Here is a 25,710-nt window from a genome sequence, read left to right as displayed (position 1 = left end):
CTGGGGTTAGTTGGTTATACCTGGAGTACTTCTCCTGTCTTATCCAGTGTCCTGTGTGAATTTAAGTATGCTCTCTCTAATTCTCTCGTTCTCTCTTTCTCTCTGAGAACCTGAGCCCTAGGACCATACGTCAGGACTACCGGGCATGATGACACCTTGCTGTCCCCAGTCCGCCTGGCCTTGCTGCTATTCCAGTTTCAACTGTCTGCCTGCGGTTACGAAACCCCTACCTGTCCCAGACCTGCTGTTTTCAACTCTTAATGATCGGCTATGAAAAGCCAACTGAGAGACCTGAGCCCTAGGACCATACGTCGGGACTACCGGCCGTGGTGACTCCTTGCTGTCCCCAGTCCGCCTGGCCTTGCTGCTATTCCAGTTTCAACTGTTCTGCCTGCGGTTATGGAACCCCTACCTGTCCCAGACCTGCTGTTTTCAACTCTTAATGATCGGCTATGAAAAGCCAACTGAGATTTATTCCTGATTATTATTTGACCATGCTTGTCACTTATGAACATTTTTGAACATCTTGGCATGGTTCTGTTATAATCTTCACCCGGCACAGCCAGAAGAGGACTGGCCACCCCTCATAGCCTGGTTCCTCTCTAGGTTTCTTCCTAGGTTTTCGCCTTTCTAGGGAGTTTTTCCTAGCCACCGTGCTTCTACACCTGCATTACTAGCTGTTTGGGGTTTTAGGCTGGGTTTCTGTACAGCACTTCGAGATATTAGCTGATGTAAGAAGGGCTATATAAAATAAAATTGATTGATTAACTGTAGGGAGAGTAGAATGGGGAAGTGGTTAACTGTGAGGAGAGTAGAATGGGAAAGTGGTTAACTGTGAGGAGAGTAGAATGGGAAAGTGGTTAACTGTGAGGAGAGTAGAATGGGAAAGTGGTTAACTGTGAGGAGAGTAGAATGGGGAAGTGGTTAACTGTGAGGGGAGTAGAATGGGGAAGTGGTTAACTGTGAGGAGAGTAGAATGGGAAAGTGGTTAACTGTGAGGAGAGTTGAATGGGAAAGTGGTTAACTGTGAGGAGAGTAGAATGGGGAAGTGGTTAACTGTGAGGAGAGTAGAATGGAGGAAGTGGTGGGTGATGGAGATTGGGATTGGGGGGAAGAGGGGGAAGAGGGGTGGAGGCTGGGGTTGGAGAGTAGTTTTCTGCAAAACTGTAGGGACTTTGTTGGGTTTTTCCTCCCAGGATCTACACACATGCGCAAGCACGCACGCACGCACACACAAACAAACACACAAACAAACAAACGCGCATGCACACACACACCCTGGCACATAATAATGTGTGCAACACATAAACCCTACGAACACACCCCTGCACCACTCCCATCCCTCTCAGACAGCCATTATTTACTGCAGTCCGTAGCCGCCAGCCCGTCAGCAGGGTGCTCAACACAGTTGCCTGCTAAACTGCCTGCTAAACTGACATTACTGCTGATTATCAGGAACTGATCTGGCAAGTATTTATTGAAGGGGAGTGTTTTGTTGGTCACGCTCCCCTATGCAGAATACCAATAAGTCCTAGGTAGGCTGGTGTTAGTGCATTGATATTCCATTCATCAGATCAGATTGTAGATGGATTAGTCCCAAATAGCACCCTATTCCCTATATAGTGCACTACTTTTGATGAGGGCCAATGGGGCTCTGGTCAAAAGTAGTGTACTATACAGGGAATAGGGTGCTATTTGGGACAGAGCCAATGTCTTGAACAAAGCACAGATACAAGGGAACAGGGGATACAGAGACCGCAAATAATCAAACAACCTATAAAATGCTGACACAATGTTGACACTATCTCTTCCTCTCCATAATTCAAGGTAGACAGACAGTACATTGCATGGCTTTATGTAGGGAAATACTGTCCTTTTATGGAAAAAGTTGGTCTGCTTTTTTACCAAGAAAAGCAGGTTGGGGACAGATGTTCTTTTGGTTGACGATGACAATATCCCTAAGGTGATCTTCCTTTATGGGTCCTGCTTAGTATGTGACTATTTCACTTGAAGTAATTAGAGAGAATTACCATGCAGAGGACGATATCCTCTCTAGGTGTTGCTATTGGCTGTGTCTCAAATGGCACCCTGTTTCCTTTTATAGTGCACTACTTATATAGTGCACCCTTTATAGTGCACTACTACCTTTGACCAGAGCCCCCACTATATAGAAAAGAAGGTACCATTTGGGATGCAACCATTCCCTCTGTCTGAGATATCACCTGAAATGAGCTCCAACCATTTTTTAAAAACATTTGTACATTTTTAGTCATTTAGCAGACGCTCTTCTCCAGAGCGACTTACAGTTAGTGAGTGCATACATTTTCATACTGGCCCCCGTGGGAATCGAACCCACAACCCTGGCGTTGCAAACGCCATGCTCTACCAACTGAGCTACACGGGACAAGATCATGTTGAGGCAGATTCATAACACCATGTTGAGGCAGATTCATAACACCATGTTGAGGCAGATTCATAACACCATGTTGAGGCAGTTTCATAACATCATGTTGAGGCAGTTTCATAACATCATGTTAAGGCAGTTTCATAACATCATGTTGAGGCAGTTTCATAACAACATCATGTTCTGGCAGTTTCATAACCACATCATGTTCAGGCAGTTTTATCTCTGAAATTGCTTGTCAAAAGTGAAGAAAGGAACCATTCACAAGATAACAATGGGACCATTTCATGTATTTCTGCATTTGTGTTTACTGTACGTGATATGTGGGTGTTTCTGTACTTTGGACAGACATTTTGGGACAAGGGAGATGGTGGAGGTTGGGGGGGGAAGAGGGGTGGAGGCTGGGATTGGGGGGAAGAGGGGTGCAGGCTGGGGTTGGAGAGTAGTTTTCTGCAAAACTGTAGGGACTTTGTTTGGTTTTTCCTCCCAGGATCTACACACATGCGCACGCACGCACGCACGCATACACACACACAAACAAACGCACACGCACACACACAACACACCCTGGCACATAATAATGTGTGCAACACATAAACCCTACGAACACACCCCTGCACCCCTCCCATCCCTCTCAGACAGCCATTATTTACTGCAGTCCGTAGCCGCCAGCCCGTCAGCAGGGTGCTCAACACAGTTGCCTGCTAAACTGCCTGCTAAACTGACATTACTGCTGATTATCAGGAACTGATCTGGCAAGTATTTATTGCAGGGGAGTGTTTTGTTGGTCACACTCCCCTATGCAGAATACCAATAAGTCCTAGGTAGGCTGGTGTTAGTGCATTGATATTCCATTCATCAGATCAGATTGTAGATGGATTAGTCCCAAATAGCACCCTATTCCCTATATAGTGCACTACTTTTGATGAGGGCCAATGGGGCTCTGGTCAAAAGTAGTGTACTATACAGGGAATAGGGTGCTATTTGGGACTGAGTCAATGTCTTGAACAGAGCACAGATACAAGGGAACAGGGGATACAGAGACCGCAAATAATCAAACAACCTATAAAATGCTGACACAATGTTGACACTATCTCTTCCTCTCCATAATTCAAGGTAGACAGACAGTACATTGCATGGCTTTATGTAGGGAAATACAGTCCTTTTATGGAAAAAGTTGGTCTGCTTTTTTACCAAGAAAAGCAGGTTGGGGACAGATGTTCTTTTGGTTGACGATGACAATATCCCTAAGGTGATCTTCCTTTATGGGTCCTGCTTAGTATGTGACTATTTCACTTGAAGTAATTAGAGAATTACCATGCAGAGGACGATATCCTCTCTAGGTGTTGCTATTGGCTGGGTCTCAAATGGCACCCTGTTTCCTTTTATAGTGCACTACTTATATAGTGCACCCTTTATAGTGCATTACTACCTTTGACCAGAGCCCCCACTATATAGAAAAGAAGGTACCATTTGGGATGCAACCATTCCCTCTGTCTGAGATATCACCTGAAATTAGCTCCAACCATTTCAAAACAAGATCCTGTTGAGGCAGATTCATAACATCATGTTGAGGCAGTTTCATAACCACATCATGTTCAGGCAGTTTTATCTCTGAAATTGCTTGTCAAAAGTGAAGAAAGGAACCATTCACAAGATAACAATGGGACCATTTCATGTATTTCTGCAATTGTGTTTACTGTAAGTGATATATGTGGGTGTTTCTGTACTTTGGACAGACATTTTGGGACAAGAGAGATGGTGATATTAATTGCTGGTGATTTATAGATGGAGATATTGATTTCTGGTGATGGAGATATTGATTGCTGGTGTTTGATAGATGGAGATATTGATTACTGGTGTTTGATAGAGGGGGATATTGATTACTGGTGATAGATGGAGATATTGATTAATGGTGATTGATGGTGATATTGATTACTGGTGATAGATGGAGATATTGATTACTGGTGATAGATGGTGTTATTGATTACTGGTGATAGAGGGGGATATTAGTACCGGTGATAGATGGTGATATTGATTACTGGTGATTGATGGAGATATTGATTACTGGTGATAGATTGTGATATTGATTACTGGTGATAGATGGTGATATTGATTACTGGTGATTGATAATGATATTGATTACTGGTGATTGATGGTGATATTGATTACTGGTGATAGATGGAGATATTGATTAATGGTGATAGATGGTGATATTGATTACTGGTGATAGATGGAGATATTGATTACTGGTGATAGATGGTGTTATTGATTACTGGTGATAGAGGGGGATATTAGTACCGGTGATAGATGGTGATATTGATTACTGGTGATTGATGGAGATATTGATTACTGGTGATAGATTGTGATATTGATTACTGGTGATAGATGGTGATATTGAATACTGGTGATTGATAATGATATTGATTACTGGTGATTGATGGTGATATTGATTACTGGTGATAGATGGAGATATTGATTGCTGGTGATAGATGGCGATATTGATTACTGGTGATAGATGGTGATATTGATTACTGGTGATAGATGGTGATATTGATTACTGGTGATAGAGGGCGATAATGATTACTGGTGATAGATGGTGATAATGATTACTGGTGATTGATGGAGATATTGATTACTGGTGATAGATGGAGATATTAATTACTGGTGATAGATGGATATATTGATTACTGGTGATAGATGGTGCAGCTTGGGAGTGGATTTCTTTATACTATCCCCCTCTCCTGTCACGTCATCTCTTCCTCCCTCCTTTCCTCTCCTCTCACCTTCCTTCTCTCCATCCCTCTCTTGCCCACAGAGTGAGACCTTGTCTGGTAGACGGGGGCTGAGTGTGATAAACTGTTTCCAGAGTGGGGTCACAGTGAGACCTTGTCTGGTAGACACGGGGCTGCGTGTGATAAACTGTTTCCAAAGTGGGCTCACTCAGTGGGAGATGAGGCTGGGGTTTGAGTGACAGTTAGGGGGTCTAGGGGGCCGTCTTGTTAACCCCCCCACTGCTTAGCAATGTGATGTTTATGTAGAGAGAAGCCTCTCTGAACCTGGAGAAAAGAGCCTTCACTGGACTGGAAGCCCAAACTAACCCACGCCCGTCCTGACTTGGGTCTCACAGGGAAACGTTTATACTCCCAACCCCATCAAATCCCCTCGCTTATACAGTACACACACACACACACACACACACACAGGCCTCTTGCTCTCTACATCAGCCTAGTGCTCTGGGTCAACAGGACCTGTTTTCTCTGCTCCATCTCGGCCTCACGGAGCCAGATATCATAGCTGATTTCATAGCTGAACCACTTACATATCTGTTCAATCTAACCCTGGAATGTAATGAAATTCCAAAGATCTGGAAATCAGCATTTGTCCTACCACTTTTAAAAGGGGGAGATCCAACTCTTTTAAATAATTATAGGCCAATCTCAAAGCTGTCACCCCTGGTGAAAATACTTGAAACCCTTGTAAGTGAACAGCTAAAAGAGTTTTTATTTACTAACTCTATTTTATCAATGTATCAATCGGGCTTCAGGAAGAAGCATAGCACAATTACAGCAGCCATGAAGGTTTTAAATGATATCACTGAAGCCCTTGACAAAAAACAGCACTGTGTCTCACTTTTTATTGATCTCTCTAAGGCTTTTGATACAGTTGATCATGCTATACTAAGGCAGAGATTGTTGAGTGTAGGTCTTTCGGAGCATGCAGTTGCATGGTTTGCTAACTATCTGTCTGATAGAACTCAGTGCACTCAATTTGATGGGCTTATGTCTGTTAAATTGTCTGTCCTGAATGGTGTGCCCCAGGGCTCTGTACTTGGTCCTCTCTTATTCACTATTTATATTAATGATTTAGACAAAAATGTCCAAAATGCACAACTTCATTTTTATGCTGATGATACTGTTATTTACTGTTGTGCCTCATCTCTTACAAAAGCTTTCCAGAACTTGCAAACTGCTTTTTATACTGTTCAACATACCTTGTGTCAATTGAAGCTTATCCTCAATACTGACAAAACTAAACTAATGGTGTTTTCTAATGCAAGAAATAGACCTCTGAACCTTTCACCTGTTACTACCTGTCAGGGCAAGGAGATTGAGGTTGTAACCTCATATAAATATATTGGAATTCTAATTGATGACGGCCTCTCTTTTAAATTGCATATTCAACAACTTACAAAAAAATTGAAGCTGAAATTGGGATTTTATTTTAGGAATAAGGCCTGTTTTTCTTTTGAAGCCAGAAGGAGGCTAGTATCAGCTACATTTATGCCTTTACTAGACTATGGGGATATTTTATATATGAATGCTTCCGCTCAGTGTTTGAGATCAATTGACACTCTTTATCATGGTACTTTGAGATTTATTTTAAACTGCAAAACCCTTACGCACCACTGTACTTTGTATACCAGGGTTGGCTGGCCTTCTCTAGTCACTCGTAGGCTCAGTCACTGGTATACTTTTATTTACAAAGCCATTTTGGGTTTACTACCTTTTTATTTGGGCATTTTTATTGTTCAGAAATGTGGTGGGTACTCTCTTCGTTCACTGGACTTTATCCTGCTAACTGTTCCAAATGTCCGAACTGAATTTGGTAAAAGGTCTTTTATGTACTCTGCGCCATCGTCTTGGAACACCTTACAAAATAATTTTAAACTGGAAGAACTTGTCCCGATTGGTGTTTTTAAATCTCTGATGAAGGATTTTGAGGCTGATTCCCTGACCTGTCAATGTCTTTAATTTGCTGTTTTTGATATTGTTATACTCTTGTGAATTCATGAATGGTTTTTACTAGATTACTTGTAGTTTTTCATGTTGTCTGTCTGTAATTTTTTGTAATGACTTGGTGCTGCCTATCTTGGCCAGGACGCTCTTGAAAAAGAGATTTTAAATCTCAATGAGCCCTTCCTGGTTAAATAAAGGTTAAATAAAAAAATTACAAAAGATAAAACAACCAGGAAGAGAAGGACCCCTCACATGGTCCTACGGTAAAGGGGCTACCCTGACCTGTGCCTGTCACACAGGGTCTTACGGTAAAGGGGCTGCCCTTACCTCTGCCTGTCACACAGGGTCGTACGGTAAAGGGGCTGCCCTGACCTGTGCCTGTCACACAGGGTCGTACGGTAAAGGGGCTGCCCTGACCTGTGCCTGTCACACAGGGTCCTACGGTAAAGGGGCTGCCCTGACCTGTGCCTGTCACACAGGGTCCTACGGTAAAGGGGCTGCCCTGACCTGTGCCTGTCACACAGGGTCTTACGGTAAAGGGGCTGCCCTGACCTGTGCCTGTCACACAGGGTCCTACGGTAAAGAGGCTACCCCATTGACTTCGATAGACATCACATCATATTATCTGTCCCATTATGGCATCTGTTAGAGCATGGGCACCACCATTGAGGCCATCTCCATTTTGAAGTAGTCCATTTTCTTCTTCTAGTACTTTTATAAGTTGGTAAACACTAGAGTCCTCTATCTATTTCTATGGGATGCTCTGACCTGTACTTTTTCACAAACACGTTGTCAAACAGCATTCCTAAGCTTCTCAGCTAGGGGGTTCCCTTCCCGGACTCTCTGACAACTTCATTTCATTAACAACCCCTGGATTTAATGACTGAAATTATCTCATGTTTTTTCTGGAGCATACAAACATTTAGCTGCCGAGAAGCGTGTCGTGTGGCACGGTGCCTTACAGAGGAGCATGTGTCAGAGTGGGTCCCCCTGAATGTGTCAACACCTCAACTAGCACCAGTCTGATACTGAATGGGGTTTATTGGGGGAGAGCTGTTTTCCTAGCTTTACGCTTACATGTTGTTGAGTGAGGTGAGATGTGAGGTGTTTTTCCAGTGCTGTCCCTCTCCACTGACTGCTGTCTTTGTGCCCTGGGTTCCTACAGGCACTGCCTGGACGCCCGAGACCCCTACTGTGGCTGGGACCGTAAGCAGAAGCGCTGCACCACCATCGAGGATAGCTACAACATGAGCCAGTGGAGCCAGAATATCACTGAGTGCCCAGTAAGGGTCACACACACCTCATATGTAACACACACACAAACACACACCTCTATGTAACACACAGGTCATTCGGAAAGTATTCAGACCCCTTGACTTTTTCCAAATGTTGTTACGTTACAGCCTTATTCTAAGATTGATTAAATAAAAACATTTTCCTCATCAATCTACACACAATACCCCATAATGACAACATTTTCCAAATGTATTAAAAATTAAAACAGAAATACCTTATTTACATAAGTATTCAGATCTTTTTCTATGACACTCAAAATAGAGCTCAGGCACATCCTGTTTCCATTGATCATCCTTGATGTTTCTATAACTTGATTGGAGTCCACCTGTGGTAAATTAAATTGATTGGACATGATTTGGAAAGGCACACACCTGTCTATATAAGATCCCACAGTTGACAGTGCATGTCAGAGCAAAAACCAAGCCATGAGGTCGAAGGAATTGTCTGTAGAGCACAGAGACAGGATTGTGTCGAGGCACAGATCTGGGGAAGGGTACCAAAAAATGTCTGCAGCATTGAAGGTCCCCAAGAACACAGTGGCCTCCAAGTTTGTAACCACCAAGACTTCCTAGAGCTGGCCTCCCTGCCAAACTGAGCAATCGGAGGAGAAGGGCCTTGGTCAGGGAGGTGACCAAGAACCCGATGGTCACTCTGACAGAGCTCCAGAGTTCCTCTGTGGAGATGGGAGAACCTTCTAGAAGGACAACCATCTCTGCAACACTCCACCAATCAGGCCTTTATGGTAGCGTGGCCAGACGGAAGCCACTCCTCAGTAAAAGGCACATGACAGCCCGTTTGGAGTTTGCCAAAAGGCGCATAATGACTCTCAGACCATGAGAAACAAGATTGTCCGGTCAGATGAAACTAAGATTGAACCTTTTGACCTGAATGCCAAGCGTCACGTCTGGAGGAAGCCTGGCACCATCCCTACGGTAAGGCATGGTGGTGGCAGCATCATGCTGTGGGGAGATTTTTCAGCAGCAGGGACTGGGAGATTAGTCAGGATTGAGGGAAAGATGAACGGAGCAAAGTACAGAGAGATCCTTGATGAAAATCTGCTCCAGAGCGCTCAGAACCTTGGACTGGGGCGAAGGTTCACTTTCCAACAGGACAACGACCCTAAGCACACAGCCAAGACAACGCAGGAGTGACTTCGGGACAATCTCCGAATGTCCTTGAGGGCCCAGCCAGAGCCTGGACTTGAACCCGATGGAACATCTCTGGAGAGACCTGAAAATAGCTGTGCAGCGACGCTCCCCATCCAACCTGACAGAGCTTGAGAGGATCTGCAGAGAAGAATGGGAGAAACTCCCCAAAGCTTGTAGCGTCATACCCAAGAAGACTCAAGGCTGTAATCGCTACCAAAGGTTCTTCAACAAAGTACTGAAGTAAAGGGTCTGAATACTTACATAAATGTGATATTTCAGTTTTGTATTTGTAATAAATTTGCAAAAATAATAAATAAATAAAATGTTTTTGCTTTGTCATTATGGGGTATTGTTTGTAGATTGATGAGGGGAAAAAAACCATTTAATCAATTTTAGAATAAGGCTGTAACGTAACAAAATGTGGAAAAAGTCAAGGGGTCTGAATACTTTCCGAATGCACTGTACACACACACACTCTTTGTTTTCGTGAAATGTCCGGACTTTTTGGAGTGTAAAATGTTTGACCATTAAAAATCCTATTTACCCTAACCCCTAAACCTAACACTAACCCTAAACCTTAACCCCAAAAACCCTCAATCGAAACCCTTAAGCTTAAAATAGCATTTGAACAAATTTAGGTCCTGACAAAAAAGAAAGTCAGGACATTCAGGTGAAATGTTAGGACTTTGGGGTCCTGATAATTTAGGGGGAAAAACATGCACACACACATACAGTGGGGAGAACAAGTATTTGATACACTGCCGATTTTGCAGGTTTTCCTACTTACAAAGCATGTAGAGGTCTGTAATTTTTATCATAGGTACACTTCAACTGTGAGAGACGGAATCTAAAACAAAAATCCAGAAAATCACATTGTATGATTTTTAAGTAATTCATTTGCATTTTATTGCATGACATATAAGTATTTGATCACCTACCAACCAGTAAGAATTCCAGCTCTCACAGACCTGTTAGTTTTTCTTTAAGAAGCCCTCCTGTTCTCCACTCATTACCTGTATTAACTGCACCTGTTTGAACTCGTTACCTGTATAAAAGACACCTGTTCACACACTCAATCAAACAGACTCCAACCTCTCCACAATGGCCAAGACCAGAGAGCTGTGTAAGGACATCAGGGATAAAATTGTAGACCTGCACAAGGCTGGGATGGGCTACAGGACAATAGGCAAGCAGCTTGGTGAGAAGGCAACAACTGTTGGCGCAATTATTAGAAATTGGAAGAAGTTCAAGATGACGGTCAATCAACCTCGGTCTGGGGCTCCATGCAAGATCTCACCTCGTGGGGCATCAATGATCATGAGGAAGGTGAGGGATCAGCCCAGAACTACACGGCAGGACCTGGTCAATGACCTGAAGAGAGCTGGGACCACAGTCTCAAAGAAAACCATTAGTAACACACTACGCCGTCATGGATTAAAATCCTGCAGCGCACGCAAGGTCCCCCTGCTCAAGCCAGCGCATGTCCAGGCCCGTCTGAAGTTTGCCAATGACCATCTGGATGATCCAGAGGAGGAATGGGAGAAGGTCATGTGGTCTGATGAGACATAAATAGAGCTTTTTGGTCTAAACTCCACTCGCCGTGTTTGGAGGAAGAAGAAGAATGAGTACAACCCCAAGAACACCATCCCAACCGTGAAGCATGGTGGTGGAAACATCATTCTTTGGGGATGCTTTTCTGCAAAGGGGACAGGACGACTGCACCGTATTGAGGGGAGGAGGGATGGGGCTATGTATCACGAGAACTTGGCCAACAACCTCCTTCCCTCAGTAAGAGCATTGAAGATGGGTCATGGCTGGGTCTTCCAGCATGACAACGACCCGAAACACACAGCCAGGGCAACTAAGGAGTGGCTCCGTAAGAAGCATCTCAAGGTCCTGGAGTGGCCTAGCCAGTCTCCAGACCTGAACCCAATAGAAAATCTTTGGAGGGAGCTGAAAGTTCGTATTGCCCAGCGACAGCCCCGAAACCTGAAGGATCTGGAGAAGGTCTGTATGGAGGAGTGGGCCAAAATCCCTGCTGCAGTGTGTGCAAACCTGGTCAAGACCTACAAGAAACGTATGATCTCTGTAATTGCAAACAAAGGTTTCTGTACCAAATATTAAGTTCTGCTTTTCTGATGTATCAAATACTTATGTCATGCAATAAAATGCAAATGAATTACTTAAAAATCATACAATGTGATTTTCTGGATTTTTGTTTTAGATTCCGTCTCTCACAGTTGAAGTGTACCTATGATAAAAATTACAGACCTCTACATGCTTTGTAAGTAGGAAAACCTGCAAAATCGACAGTGTATCAAATACTTGTTCTCCCCACTGTATACACACACACACAGCAGACAGACTCACACACACAGACACACTCATTCACTTTCCCCACACACCTTCTCCTCTCGCCTACCACTTTTTCCCATTAGCCACCATTCTGACCCCATTTCTGATTGGTCTCTTCTGATTCTGAACACCCGCCCGCTCACAGGTACGGAACCTGACCCAGGACGGCGGCTTCAGCCCCTGGACGCCATGGCAACCCTGTAACCACGACGACGGGGAGGGTGCCAGCACCAGTTGTGCGTGTCGCTCACGCTCCTGTAACAGTCCGGTCCCTCAGTGTGGAGGCTCCAACTGCAAGGGCCCCACTATCCAGGTGGCCAACTGTTCCAGGTACTGTAGAGAAAGAAGAGGGGGAAGCTATAGTCTACTATTCATTATTCAGCACCAAACATCACAACAGTTACTGGAATAGTCATGACAGTCAGCAGAGCATGTTTCCTGGAGTACAGAAAGTTTTTTGGGGATTATCAAGTCCCACATTTGGGCACCTGATTCCCGTTTTTTTGTTCAAATTGGGCTGACGTGCATTTGAGTCTGCTTTCATTCTATGTTTCCAGCATGTTAACAAACTGTCAGTATATTTGATGAGAAGGTATTGTACATGTTGACCTTAAATGGATCTCTGGACAAAGACAAGTAGTAGTATGAGACTTCAGACCAGCCGCAGCAGCACAGTCCAATACTGATATTAATGTAAATGAGATGCATACTACCTTGCATCTACCAGAAAGGGTTGTCATGTTCTTAGAGGGAACTCAAGGACACCCATCCCCTCTAGTAATAGAGGTTTCCCTTATTAGGCAAAAGTAATTGGATTTATCTAGAGTGAGTTGAAAACCAAATGACTGTCACCTCTCAGTATAGCACATCTCTATTTGTGTATGTGTGTGTGGTTTTACTATCCAGGTGGGGACCAGAACTCCTCACAAGGATAGTAAAACAGGGACAATTCTGACAAGTGGGGACATTTTGCCGGTCCCCACAAGGAAAAAGCCAATTTTAGACTTAGGGCTTAGGTTTAGGGTTAGAATTAGGGTTAGGGTTAGGGTTAGGAGATAGGGTCAGGGTTAAGGTTAGGGTTAGGAGATATGGTCAGGGTTAAGGTTAGGGTTAGGTTAAGGGTTTGAGGTTAGGGAAAATATGACTTTGAATGGGAATCAATAGTATGTTTCCCACAAGGATAGTGAAACAAACTATTGTGTCTGTGTCTGTGTGTCAAATCACATCACATTTCATTTGTCACATACACGTGTTTAGCAGATGTTATCGCGGGTGTAGCGAAATGCTTGTGTTTCTAGCTCCGACAGTGCAGTAACTTCTAACAAGGAATATCTAACAATTTCACAACATATACCCAATACACACAAATCTAAGTAAGGAATGGAATTAAGAATGTATACATATATGGACGAGCGACGTGTGTGAGCATGCTTACGTACGTTGAGTGTGTGTGTGCTATTAGAGAGATTACGATCTTTACTGGTGGCTTCCAGATGCCTACTTCACTGTGTTCCTATGCAGGAGAGAGACAGAGGTGCTGAAATGAAATGCTCTTTTACAGGAAGCACCAATTTAATTAGAAGGGAAGCTCCATCGGCCTGAAGCACTTAAACAAATTGGGGGATGTTTTTAATGCCTCGGCCCAGTCAGCTTCCCAGACAAGCACACGTAGACTGAAGCTCAGCAATGTTTGTTCTGTTCTTCTGCTTTCAGAGGGTTTACAATAGAAGATGACAGAGGGACTATTTTTCTTAGTGATTAACTAGGCTATTAGAGTTTTGGGTGAATCTGCGTGTCTTACCAGTTGTTCTGAGTCTCTCTCTCTCTTTTTCTCTCTCTCTCTCTCTCTCTTTCTCTCTCTCGCTCTCTCGCTCTCTCGCTCTCCTCTAGGAACGGAGACTGGACCCCCTGGTCCTCCTGGGGTCAGTGCAGCACCAGCTGTGGCATCGGGTTCGAGGTGCGCCAGCGTTCCTGCAACAACCCTTCACCCCGGCACGGGGGGCGTGTCTGTGTGGGACAAGGCCGAGACGAGAGGTGAGAAAGAGGGACTCAATGCAGTACATTCAGTCAGGTTTACATTCAGTCAGGTTTACATTCAGTCAGGTTTAAATTCAGTCAGGTTTACATTCAGTCAGGCTTACATTCAGTTAGGTTTACATTCAATCAGGCTTACATTCAGTCAAGTGTATATACATTCAGGTTTACATTCAGTCAGGTTTTTCTCCCCATCTTGCATCATATGCTTAGTGACAGATGAGATTTGTGTATTGAGTAACCTTGCTGAAGACTTATGTTAGTTCCCCGAGCTAATGCCCTCAGCTTTAGCTCAGCAGGTTAACACAGTTTTGTGGCTTGCTGGAGACCCTGGTTCGGCGTCGCAAAGCCCTTTGAAATGGTGCACATATTGTAAAGCAGTGGTTCACCTTCTCTTACAGAGACCACCAAGCAGAAAGAGTACAACTGTATGTTTACTGTGTGTGTGTGTGTGTGTGTGTGTGTGTGTGCGCGTGTGTGTGTGTGTGCAGGCTATGCAATGAGAAGAGCCCGTGCCCGCTGCCTGTGTTCTGGTCTTCTTGGGGCTCCTGGGCTAAGTGCAGTGCAGAGTGTGGAGGAGGGGTCCACTCCCGAGTCAGGAGCTGTGAGAAGGGGAACACCTGCCCAGGATGTGCTCTGGTACGGTAAACACACACACACACACACACAGACACACACCCTCATACTGCACCCCAAAGGCATTCTTTACTACATCTCTCTCACAGATAAACACCCTTGTTTGATCTAGTGAATGGCATCTTTCATTATTCATTTATCATAGTCTGAGGATGAACAGTCAGGTTGAAACTGACATATCCACTCTCCTTTCCCTAAAACACTCCCTCCCTTAGGAGTACAAGACCTGTAACCTGGAGGCGTGTCCGGAGGTCCGCCGCAACACTCCCTGGACCCCCTGGATGCCGGTGAATGTGACCCAGGACGGGGCCCGCCAGGAGCAGAGGGCCCGCTACACCTGCAGGGCCCTCCTTCCAGACCCTCGTCAGCTGCAGCTGGGCAAGAAGAAGGTGGAGACCCGCGTCTGCCCCAACGACGGCACCGCCACCTGTGAGACTGAGCGTAAGTCTGAGGCCCGACCCACTCATACACATATACTCGACATGCATCCACACACTTTCTCCATACAGCTTTCCTCTCCCCTGTCCAGGTAGACAGGCAGACAGGCAGACAGACAGGCAGACAGACAGGCAGACAGACAGGCAGACAGACAGGCAGACAGACAGGCAGACAGACAGGCAGACAGACAGGCAGACAGACAGGCAGACAGGCAGACAGGCAGACAGACAGACAGGCAGACAGACAGACAGGCAGGCAGGCAGGCAGGCAGGCAGACAGGCAGACAGGCAGACAGGCAGACAGGCAGACAGGCAGACAGGCAGACAAGCAGGAAAGCCTGCTAAGCCTGATGTTATGCAGTGGGCTCAGATTTTTAAACGGCCAGCTGGGATGACCCATGCTGTGCTCACTGGGGCGGGATGATCTGGGCGGTCGTACCCAGTGACAGGCTACCCGGGTTGGGGTCGTGTCACAGTCCACAGCCTCTCATTGATTTAAAGGTCAGACAGGCAGGCAGAATGCCTCTGTTGCTGACAGTAGCTAGAGGGGGGAGAAGTGTGTGTGTGTGTGTGTGTGCATATTTAAGACAGGCTCCATGTGAAGCAAGGCAGATAGAGAGGATGTGTTTGCGTCGACTTGCAGAGAGCAGAGCAACCGTGTGGTCACCAGGTCTAAACACCATGTCACAGGCTGTCACCGGGTCTAAACACCATGTCACAGGCAGTCACCAGGTCTAAACACTATGTCACAGGCTGTCACCAGGTCTAAACACTATGTCACAGGCTGTCACCCGGGTCTAAACACCATGTCACAGGCTGTCACCGGGTCTAAACACCATGTCACAGGCTGTCACCAGGTCTAAACACCATGTCACAGGCTGTCACTAGGTCTAAACACCATGTCACAGGCTGTCACCGGGCCTAAACACTATGTCACAGGCTGTCACCAGGTCTAAACACCATGTCACAGGCTGTCACCAGGTCTAAACACCATGTCACAGGCTGTCACCGGGCCTAAACACCATGTTACAGGCTGTTACCGGGCCTAAACACCATGTCACAGGCTGTCACCAGGTCTAAACACCATGTTACAGGCTGTCACCAGGTCTAAACACCATGTCACAGGCTGTCACCAGGTCTAAACACCATGTCACAGGCTGTCACCGGGCCTAAACACCATGTCACAGGCTGTTACCGGGCCTAAACACCATGTCATAGGGGCCTTGTCTAGACTCAAGAGGAGACATCTGGCCTCACGGTAACAAGTAACATGGTTCTTATGAAATATTACTGCTGCCCTGGTTTCAAACCACACAGACAGAAAATAAAAAGCTTTTAATTAATTATTGAAGTAATTTCCATAATTTAGATGATGTGTTGCTTCTTTTTCCTTTTCAAAGAGTTCATCTGGAAGCCATTAACCCAGATCTTACTCCACAGTTGAATGTTTGGCCTAGATTCTAACTGCACTGGTTACTGTCAGATCATGTAATGAGGACGGAAGCCTCTGCACTCCTAGAACCATCACATTTTCAGTTATTTCATTGCCAAGCTTTAGGTCACAGAAGACCATTGTTTATCAGAGCTGTTCTCTATTTCCTACCATACCATTAGCAAAACAAAATCTTTTTGACTTTGAGAAGTAAAAATAATATTGTAAATCACATTTTGTATTGTAATGTCTCGTGTATGAGTGTCTCTGTGTCTCTGTGTGGTTCAGCTCTGGTTGAAGACTTGGTCAGGACCATTGGTGGTGACGGTAGCGGTCGACCTTTGTTCCGACAGCCAGGTGGCACCAGGTGGTCGCCGTGGGAGTCATGGTCGACCTGCTCCCAGGAGTGTGCCAAAGGCTTCCGCACGCGCAAGCGCACCTGTGCCTCAGCTGAGGGCAAGAGCACGTCCAGTGCCTGTAGTGGATCCCCAGTGGAGTACCAGGACTGCAACTCCCAGCCCTGCCCAGGTAAGACACGGACTAGTCACGTGCTACAGTACATCTGCTCAAATACTGTACTGACCGATTAACTTAACGGGCAGTGTAGAACCGAGACTGGGATTCCTTCAAAGCCGACAATAGCCTTTTAAAGGCAATTTCCCCCACGTTCTTGGAGATCGCATTCATGGTAAATGCTGCGGATGTCGGCTTAAGCGTAAATTGCCTTTAAAAGTCTGTAGTGAAAAATAAACAAGTCTAAAAATAATGAATAAAATGTTTTGTTTTCATGTGCTGAAAATATGTTTAAAAAAACTCAGCATCTGAATAAATAGTTACACTCGTTGGCCAAATGGATTGGGCTAAATTGAAATGTTTCTTACAGAAGAAACATGGAAAGCATATGCATAACCATGGTAGCAATTAAAAGGGAACAATTTGAAGATTATGAGAAAATGATTAGACTAAAGTTGAGGACACAACAGTTCACCTGACACAAGAATGAATCTAAACATTCCACTGTTGATTTTATATGCATTTTACATTTACTGTACTTTTTGTCGCATTTGTTGATAAAGAAATCTGAAAATACTCTGGATACATTCAGTAACATAAGAATATTCTTGGAAATGTTGGGGTAGGTGCAACATAAGACAAATAAATGACAAGGGTTTGAGTGAGAGGACTAACTGGTGTTTCCAAGGGGCCACACCTCTCCAAAGTGTGGACAGTTCCTAAGTCATTCAATGCACTTTTATGACTCAAGAGTCTTCAACTATAAGGTGATTTTTTTTAGCTCTCCTAGCTGTGTCGTTGAGGAACTAGAGCAAGCACATTTGTTGTTGTTTTGTTTGGAACACAACCCTGCATCCCGCCTTTACACAATTACTGTAGTTGTTTTGTTTGGAACACAACCCTGCATCCCGCCTTTACACAATTACTGTAGTTGTTTTGTTTGGAACACAACCCTGCATCCCGCCTTTACACAATTACTGTTGTTGTTTTGTTTGGAACACAACCCTGCATCCCGCCTTTACACAATTACTGTTGTTGTTTTGTTTGGAACACAACCCTGCATCCCGCCTTTACACAATTACTGTTGTTGTTTTGTTTGGAACACAACCCTGCATCCCGCCTTTACACAATTACTGTAGTTGTTTTGTTTGGAACACAACCCTGCATCCCGCCTTTACACAATTACTGTTGTTGTTTTGTTTGGAACACAACCCTGCATCCCGCCTTTACACAATTACTGTAGTTGTTTTGTTTGGAACACAACCCTGCATCCCCGCCTTTACACAATTACTGTAGTTGTTTTGTTTGGAACACAACCCTGCATCCCGCCTTTACACAATTACTGTAGTTGTTTTGTTTGGAACACAACCCTGCATCCCGCCTTTACACAATTACTGTAGTTGTTTTGTTTGGAACACAACCCTGCATCCCGCCTTTACACAATTACTGTAGTTGTTTTGTTTGGAACACAACCCTGCATCCCCGCCTTTACACAATTGCTGTAGTTGTTTTGTTTGGAACACAACCCTGCATCCCGCCTTTACACAATTACTGTAGTTGTTTTGTTTGGAACACAACCCTGCATCCCGCCTTTACACAATTACTGTAGTTGTTTTGTTTGGAACACAACCCTGCATCCCGCCTTTACACAATTACTGTAGTTGTTTTGTTTGGAACACAACCCTGCATCCCGCCTTTACACAATTACTGTAGTTGTTTACACATTCCAAAAACAGTCCATTATAAATCCCAATCTGGGTCAGATGGGCATCATTTGAAAGCTTGTTCTAATGCCAACATGACTAGCTAAGTTATAAAATAAGTTAGGTTTTCATAAGGCAATTCAGAGAAGCAGATTGTAATTTGTCACGCTCGTTGATAGACGGATCAGACCAAGGTGCAGCGTGGTATGCGTATATATTCCTTTAGTAACTGAATACAGAATCAAAACAACAAAATACAAACAAACGTGAAGTTCAACAGGCTACACAAGCCAAAACAGAAACAAGATCCCACAACTAAGGTAGGCAAAATGGCTGCCTAAGTATGATCCCCAATCAGAGACAACGATAGACAGTTGCCTCTGATTGGGAACCACACCCGGCCAACATAGAAATAGAACATCTAGAATTTCACACCCTGACCAAACCAACTAGAGAAAAACAAGGCTCTCAAGGTCAGGGCGTGACAATTATGGTGCGCATAAAATGGAGTCATGAATGCATTCTGCTGCGTGGTCCGCGGCAATTTCTTTTCACAATACAATAAACGTAGGCTCATTCTGTTCAGGACAACCCAGGGTATAACGCCATGTCATCTTGTAACTAACTGTACATCAAACATACTGATCATAAACGTTGACACTGTATATGACATGAGTTTTATGATATAGAAATGTGAAGTGCCCATTTGGACTCCCGGGTGTTTGACTTGCTTGTATGACATCAAAGCGGTATTTATTATAATCCTCAACGTCTCATCTTTCAAAATACATAGAGTCCTCGTAATTTACAGCATTTCCCTCATTCGGACAACAAAACATTTGCAGAAGTTGCCCAGTTAGCGGGAGTGATGGGGGGAAACTTCTTGTTGCGCGCGGTGCTTAAGCTCAGAACGGCTGTCAGTCAAAACCCATACAGAGCTGTGAAGAGCAGAGCCAGAGCTGTATAGCATGTTACTGTACAGCCACTGTGTTCAAATGTAGCCGCTTATCAGTGTCCAAATCAGACATTTTCAACCCGTATACAAGTACGAGTGTAAAGGGCTACAAGAAATTCATGTAATTACGCATTAAGTTTGACACATATGTTTGTGTCCAGTGAAAGGAGCCTGGTCGTGCTGGGCGTCATGGTCTCACTGCTCTGCCACCTGTGGAGGTGGGCACTACCAGCGAACACGTACCTGTAGCAACCCTGCCCCCGCCAATGGAGGTGACATCTGCATCGGCCTGCACACTGAAGAGGCCCTGTGCAACACACACACCTGTGAAGGTATGCAGAATGAACAGATTCACAGATGACAGATAGGCAGCAGATACACAACATTCAGTAATATCCTGCACAGATCACAGATACACATATTTGCAGCATTCGTTCATACAAATATTGTTTTTAAAATGTTGAGCATTCAAAATAACTCATTTAAATGATGGGGCATAAGTCATGTTAAGGTTATTTAGCTGCTATGTGGTATTGAGTTCACTGTGGCTTTACTTTGACTTATAGTAGCACAACAACTCATCATCCTCTCTTCCTCCCCTCTCTCCGTCCACCCTCTCCTCTCTCTCCTCCAACTCCCTCCACTCCTCCCCTGTTCCTCCAGGTGGCTGGCTGGTGTGGTCAGAGTGGGGGGAGTGTGACGAGGAGGGGCTGCAGCATCGCAGCAGGGAGTGTGGGGAACAGGAGGCAGACCCCAGCCTGTGTCAGGGCAATGCCACCACGAGCAGGCCCTGTCAGTCCCGCGAGGTGCCAGGTCAGTCCCCAACATTTTAAATGCACGGCTAAATAGCCAGCTGACAAAGTCGAAAATGAACTATTCAAATTCAAAAATGAACTATCACTTTATGGGCAGTGCTTGTTTGGTTTTGCTGCAGAAAGTGGGGAGCTTTGACTCTATTGGATGGTTGAATTGTGCATTGCAGTAACAGTCTCTCTCTCTCTCTCTTCTCTCTCTCTCTCTCTCTCTATCTCTCTCTCGCTCTCTCTCTCTCTCTCTCTCTTCCTATTTCTCTCCTTTCTCTTTATCTCTCTTTCTATTTTTCTCTGCAGTCGTTCTGCCTGGACAGGATAACGACCAGCGCTGTGGGGGTAAGTGAATTACGAGCTTCCTCCCTCCTCCTCACCATCCCAGTGGGGGGTAACAGGGACCCCCAAGGACATGGAGCATGCCTCTCGTCACCCCTTCCTCCCCCTCTTCCGCTCCCTCTCCTCTTGTTTTACCCCCTGCCCACTCCCGTTGCATCACAAATTAATCAATGCCACCCTGATTACACACAAAGCTATCATTCCTAAAACCTTTAGGCCTAGATTCAATCAGATCAAGCGTTAACCGGCGATAGCCGACACCCGCAGCTGATGTTTTGGCGGTGTCGGAGGTGGAACTGTGTTGGAGCTGTCAAATCGGTGAGCAGCTGCTCTTGATCATTGTCACGAAGCCACACCCGTCCCACTCGCGTTAGAAGGTCAGAACGAGAAAGTGTAGGCTATATAGAAATAATTACGCTCAAATGGAAAATCATTCAACTAAATAATGAGGATTTCTATCAGCCTAATCGAGGTGTAGATTACATCTCACATTCCAGTGTTCAAACTTCTAAACCAGGCTGCATGGGATTTCTGTTAATGCGACTCCGTTCAGCCAATGGCAATGTCCGCTTTAGGTATAATGCCAGGAGCCGCTTGTGGATCTGACAGCTCTACTGCAGTTCCAACTCCGACACCCCCAAAACAACCGCTATGCGGATGTAGGCTAAAGCGGATCTGATTGAATAGAGCCCTAAAGCCTTGTTCACATTGGCAGTTTGAAGTGATTAAAATAAAATATAAATTGCATATCTGATCCAAATCTGTTATTTTTCCTGCAGTCTGAACAGCCAAAAAGTACATGGAATCAGATATTTCAAGCCATATTTCAAACCACCTGTGTAGGTGGTTTGCAATCAGATACAAATCTGATTCCTGGCTGCGCAACTTGTGTCTGAATGGTCAAATCGTATTTATTTGCCCTCAAGTGGTTTTTAGACTGTTATTTGGCATATAATGCTGCTTACCAGCTAGTGGGTTGACAATTTTGACAAGAACATGTGGTAGCTAATTAGTTTGTTAATTGTTTAAGAAAAAATTACTGAATGTGCTAGAAAGCTAAACAGCTACTTAGCTAGCTAGTTGACTGGTGTGGCTAGCCAAAAATGACTAGTTTTGAAACTTGGACCATCTTATCCTGGACTTCCTGACGGGCCGCCCCCAGGTGCTAAGGGTAGGTAACAACACATATGCCACACTGATCCTCAACACGGGGGCCCCTCAGGGGTGCGTGCTCAGTCCCCTCCTGTACTCTCTGTTCACCCATGACTGCATGGCCAGGCACGACTCCAACACCATCATTAAGTTTGCCGACGACACAACCGTGGTAGGCCTGATCACAGACAACGATGAGACAGCCTATAGGGAGGAGGTCAGAGATCTGGCCGTGTGGTGCCAGGACAACAACCTCTCCCTCAACGTGACCAAGACAAAGGAGATGATTGTGGACTACAGGAAAAAAAAGAGGACTGAGCACGCCCCCATTCTCATCGACGGGGCTGTAGTGGAACAGGTTGAGAGCTTCAAGTTCCTTGGTGTCCACATCACCAACGAACTATCATGGTCCAAACACACCAAGACAGTCGTGAAGAGGGCACGACAAAGCCTATTCCCCCTCAGGAGACTAAAAAGATTTGGCATGGGTCCTCAGATCCTCAAAAAATTCTACAGCTGCACCATCGAGAGCATCCTGACTGGTTGCATCACCGCCTGGTATGGCAACTGCTTGGCCTCCGACCGCAAGGCACTACAGAGGGTAGTGCGTACGGCCCAGTACATCACTGGGGCAAAGCTTCCTGCCATCCAGGACCTCTATACCAGGCGGTGTCAGAGGAAGGCCCTCAAAATTGTCAAAGACTCCAGCCACCCTAGTCATAGACTGTTCTCTCTGCTACCGCACGGCAAGCGGTACCGGAGTGCCAAGTCTAGGTCCAAAAGACTTCTCAACAGCTTCTACCCCCAAGCCATAAGGCTCCAGAACAGCTAATCATGGCTACCCGGACTATTTGCACTGCCCCCCCACCCCATCCTTTTTACGCTGCTGCTACTCTGTTAAGTATTTATGCATAGTCACTTTAACTCTACCCACATGTACATATTACCTCAACTACCTCAACTAGCCGGTGCCCCCGCACATTGACTCTGCAACGGTACCCCCCCTGTATATATAGCCTCCCTACTGTCACTTTATTTTACTTCTGCTCTTTTTTTTTCTCAACACTTTTTTTTGTTGTTGTTTTATTTTTACTTTTTTTGTTTAAAATAAATGCACTGTTGGTTAAGGGCTGTAAGTAAGCATTTCACTGTAATGTCTGCACCTGTTGTATTCTGCGCATGTGACCAATACAATTTGATTTGATTTATCCTTTGAGGCTTAAAAAGGGTTCTTACACTATGATTTTGAACATTCAAAACAACTGGGAGGCATTGTTGTCACCTTAGCTTGCTACATAACTTCTGAGTGATAGGAAGCACAAGCACCACCACCAATCAGCCTACACCACTGCGCAAAACACCCATTGTTACTATGACAACTAGCATAGCCATGTCAGCAGATAACTGCTATCTGAACACACACAAATCCGATTTGGTCAATTGTAACTTGCTGTTTGGACAGTCAGTATTCCAAAACGGATTTGAAAAACCAAACTGATTTGAACATTAAGGCCTGCAGTGTGGCCATTTTAGCTGATCCTCTCATGACAAAGAAATTATGGAGCTATTGCATTGTTGCTAGTAGACTTGGGTTCAAATACTATTTGTAATCTTTCAAAGACGTTTACTCTAGCATGGCTGCAGTGCTATATGGCCGGAGTTTGCACTTTTAGAACTGTTCCATTTATCTAGGCAAGCTCAATTAAGCACAGATAAAGCTGTTTAACTGATTTCGAATAGTATTTGAACCCAGGTCTGAACACTAGCTTAGCTGCACTTTGCCTTCAAAACAGGTTTGAACTCGCAATTTTTGGGAACAAGACTACATTGCCAAAGCAAACATATTGGAACATATTAAATCAATGATGATGGAGTAAATAATGACAATAATATTCAAACTGTCTCTCTTTCTCTCTCCTCCTACCAGCCTTCTCTCTGTTCCACCTGATGGCCACGGGAGCGTTGTGTTTCTTTGCGGCGGTGGGGCTGTCGGTCCTGGTCTATGCCTACTGCCAGCGACTCCACAAGCCCTCCCAGGACTCAGCCGTCATCCACCCCACCACGCCCAACCACCTCAGCTATAAGGGCAACACCACGCCAAAGAATGAGAAGTACACCCCCATGGAGTTCAAGGTAGAGTATTCCACTCTTTCTACCCCCCCCCCCCCCCCCCCAAACATAGGGAATGGAACGATCCGCTAGGGCAGAATCAGACCTGCAGGTTCAGATAGATAACATTTGTTTTCTTTCAAATACTTTGAGCTTTTAATTAAATCTGCCTGGAGTGCCAGATGGGTTTCATTGCACCAGGCAAGCCCAATCAAGCACAGATTAAGAATTTGAAATAAAGTAAATACTATTTGAACGTAGGTCTGCTTCAAATACCAAATATCAGACCTCAAATGCTCGGGTCATTGTAGTCCTTGCTTGTCTGATTTAGTCTATTTTGCTCTTTGGTAGAATGGCAGAGAGAGAGCAGCAAGAGAGAGCAGCAAGAGAGAGCAGCAAGAGAGAGCAGAGAAATAGCAGAGAGAGATAGCAGAGAGATAGCAGCCTGTAGCTATAGCTGTGTCCGTTTGTCCCGCCCTTGTGATGTCCCAGTGATGTACTGTCTGTTTGCCTCCCACTCTTTATTAATGTGTTCATTAGCCTGTTAACCTATCAGAAAGGAGGGCAAGACTCTCACAGCTGTGTTTGATTAATCGAGCCATTACCTGAATTAATTAGCTCACGTCTGCTCTCTGGCTGTGTCCTCACACACACACACACACACACATACACACAAACACACACGCACGCACACAAACACTCCCTTATGTCCTTCCTGTGTCATCTGCTGCCTCTCGCCATGGTTACCAGCGATTGACACCATGGTCTGTCTGTCTGAGACCCCCAAAAGGGATCGTTAGTCCATCTGTGTGTGATTGATCGTGTCTGCTTGTTGATACAGTTTGATGTATTATACTATCTGTGTGTGATTGATCGGGTCTGTGTGTCATGATACAGTATGAGGTAACTGTGGGAGAGAATCTCAGTTGCATACTCCTTGTGTCCTCTCCTCACCTCCTTCTCAAGACCCAAAGCCAGAGGTCCCTCCCCTTTGACCTTCTCCTCCAATGGGTTTTGAGGAGGAGGCGAGGAGGGAGATTCTCCCTGTGTGTTAGTGGGCGGTACAGTGGGGCGATGCAGGGAAGTGAAACTGGAAACAAAAATGAGCTTTCTCATTGGACGAGATCAGATAGCGCCTCTTGCCTTTTGAAACCTTTTCTTCCATGTTGCACCTACTGAACACCCCCTGTTCTGTTCCCTTCTGTCTTCCACAGACACTGAACAAGAACAACCTTCTCCCGGACGAGAGCTGCAACTTCTTCCCCTCGCCCCTCTCGCCCCTCCCCTCCCTCCCCCAGAATAATGTGTACACCACCACCTACTACCCTGCACCCCTGGGTAAATACGACCACCCCTTCCACCCCGACTCGCCTTGCAGGAACTATATGCACCACAGTTGAGACAGGACCCCAACCCCCCCCCCCAACTTGACCCCCCAGCCCAAACTCATCTCTATGGGAAGTTGGAAACACTCCTGCACCAGACCCTTCATTGTTTCCTCTCCTCTCTTCTCCACCTCTCCTCCCTTGAGTGTGTGCTGTGCTACAGTGAGGTGGAGCTGTGTTAATGACCCTTGAACTGGGCGTGCCCTCTCAAGGTCCCAACCGTGCACGTTCTTCTCAATCACCAGTGCGGACAGAGGTTGAATTGTG

At 45.2% G+C, this 25,710-nt stretch overlaps 1 protein-coding gene across 1 annotated transcript in view; it reads left to right on the top strand.

Annotated features, from left to right (window-relative positions):
* The window catches only part of sema5bb (sema domain, seven thrombospondin repeats (type 1 and type 1-like), transmembrane domain (TM) and short cytoplasmic domain, (semaphorin) 5Bb), a gene marked incomplete at both ends in the record, with an annotated part of 60,939 nt that extends 35,481 nt beyond the window's left edge, over positions 1–25,458 (top strand). The window contains 11 exons of the mRNA XM_084152819.1: positions 8,309–8,426; positions 12,088–12,272; positions 13,833–13,976; positions 14,468–14,615; positions 14,828–15,053; positions 16,770–17,009; positions 19,814–19,984; positions 20,316–20,465; positions 20,762–20,800; positions 23,877–24,082; positions 25,273–25,458. Of these exons, the coding sequence (XP_084008945.1) occupies positions 8,309–8,426; positions 12,088–12,272; positions 13,833–13,976; positions 14,468–14,615; positions 14,828–15,053; positions 16,770–17,009; positions 19,814–19,984; positions 20,316–20,465; positions 20,762–20,800; positions 23,877–24,082; positions 25,273–25,458 (1,813 nt within the window). The remainder of the gene's footprint in view (positions 1–8,308; positions 8,427–12,087; positions 12,273–13,832; positions 13,977–14,467; positions 14,616–14,827; positions 15,054–16,769; positions 17,010–19,813; positions 19,985–20,315; positions 20,466–20,761; positions 20,801–23,876; positions 24,083–25,272) is intronic.
* Between the last annotated feature and the right edge of the window lie 252 nt (positions 25,459–25,710).

The sequence above is a fragment of the Coregonus lavaretus genome (assembly GCF_964263955.1).
Source record: "Coregonus lavaretus genome assembly, chromosome: 35".
NCBI classification, from domain to species: Eukaryota; Metazoa; Chordata; class Actinopteri; order Salmoniformes; family Salmonidae; genus Coregonus; species Coregonus lavaretus.
This window is presented reverse-complemented; position numbering and strand designations above follow the sequence as displayed.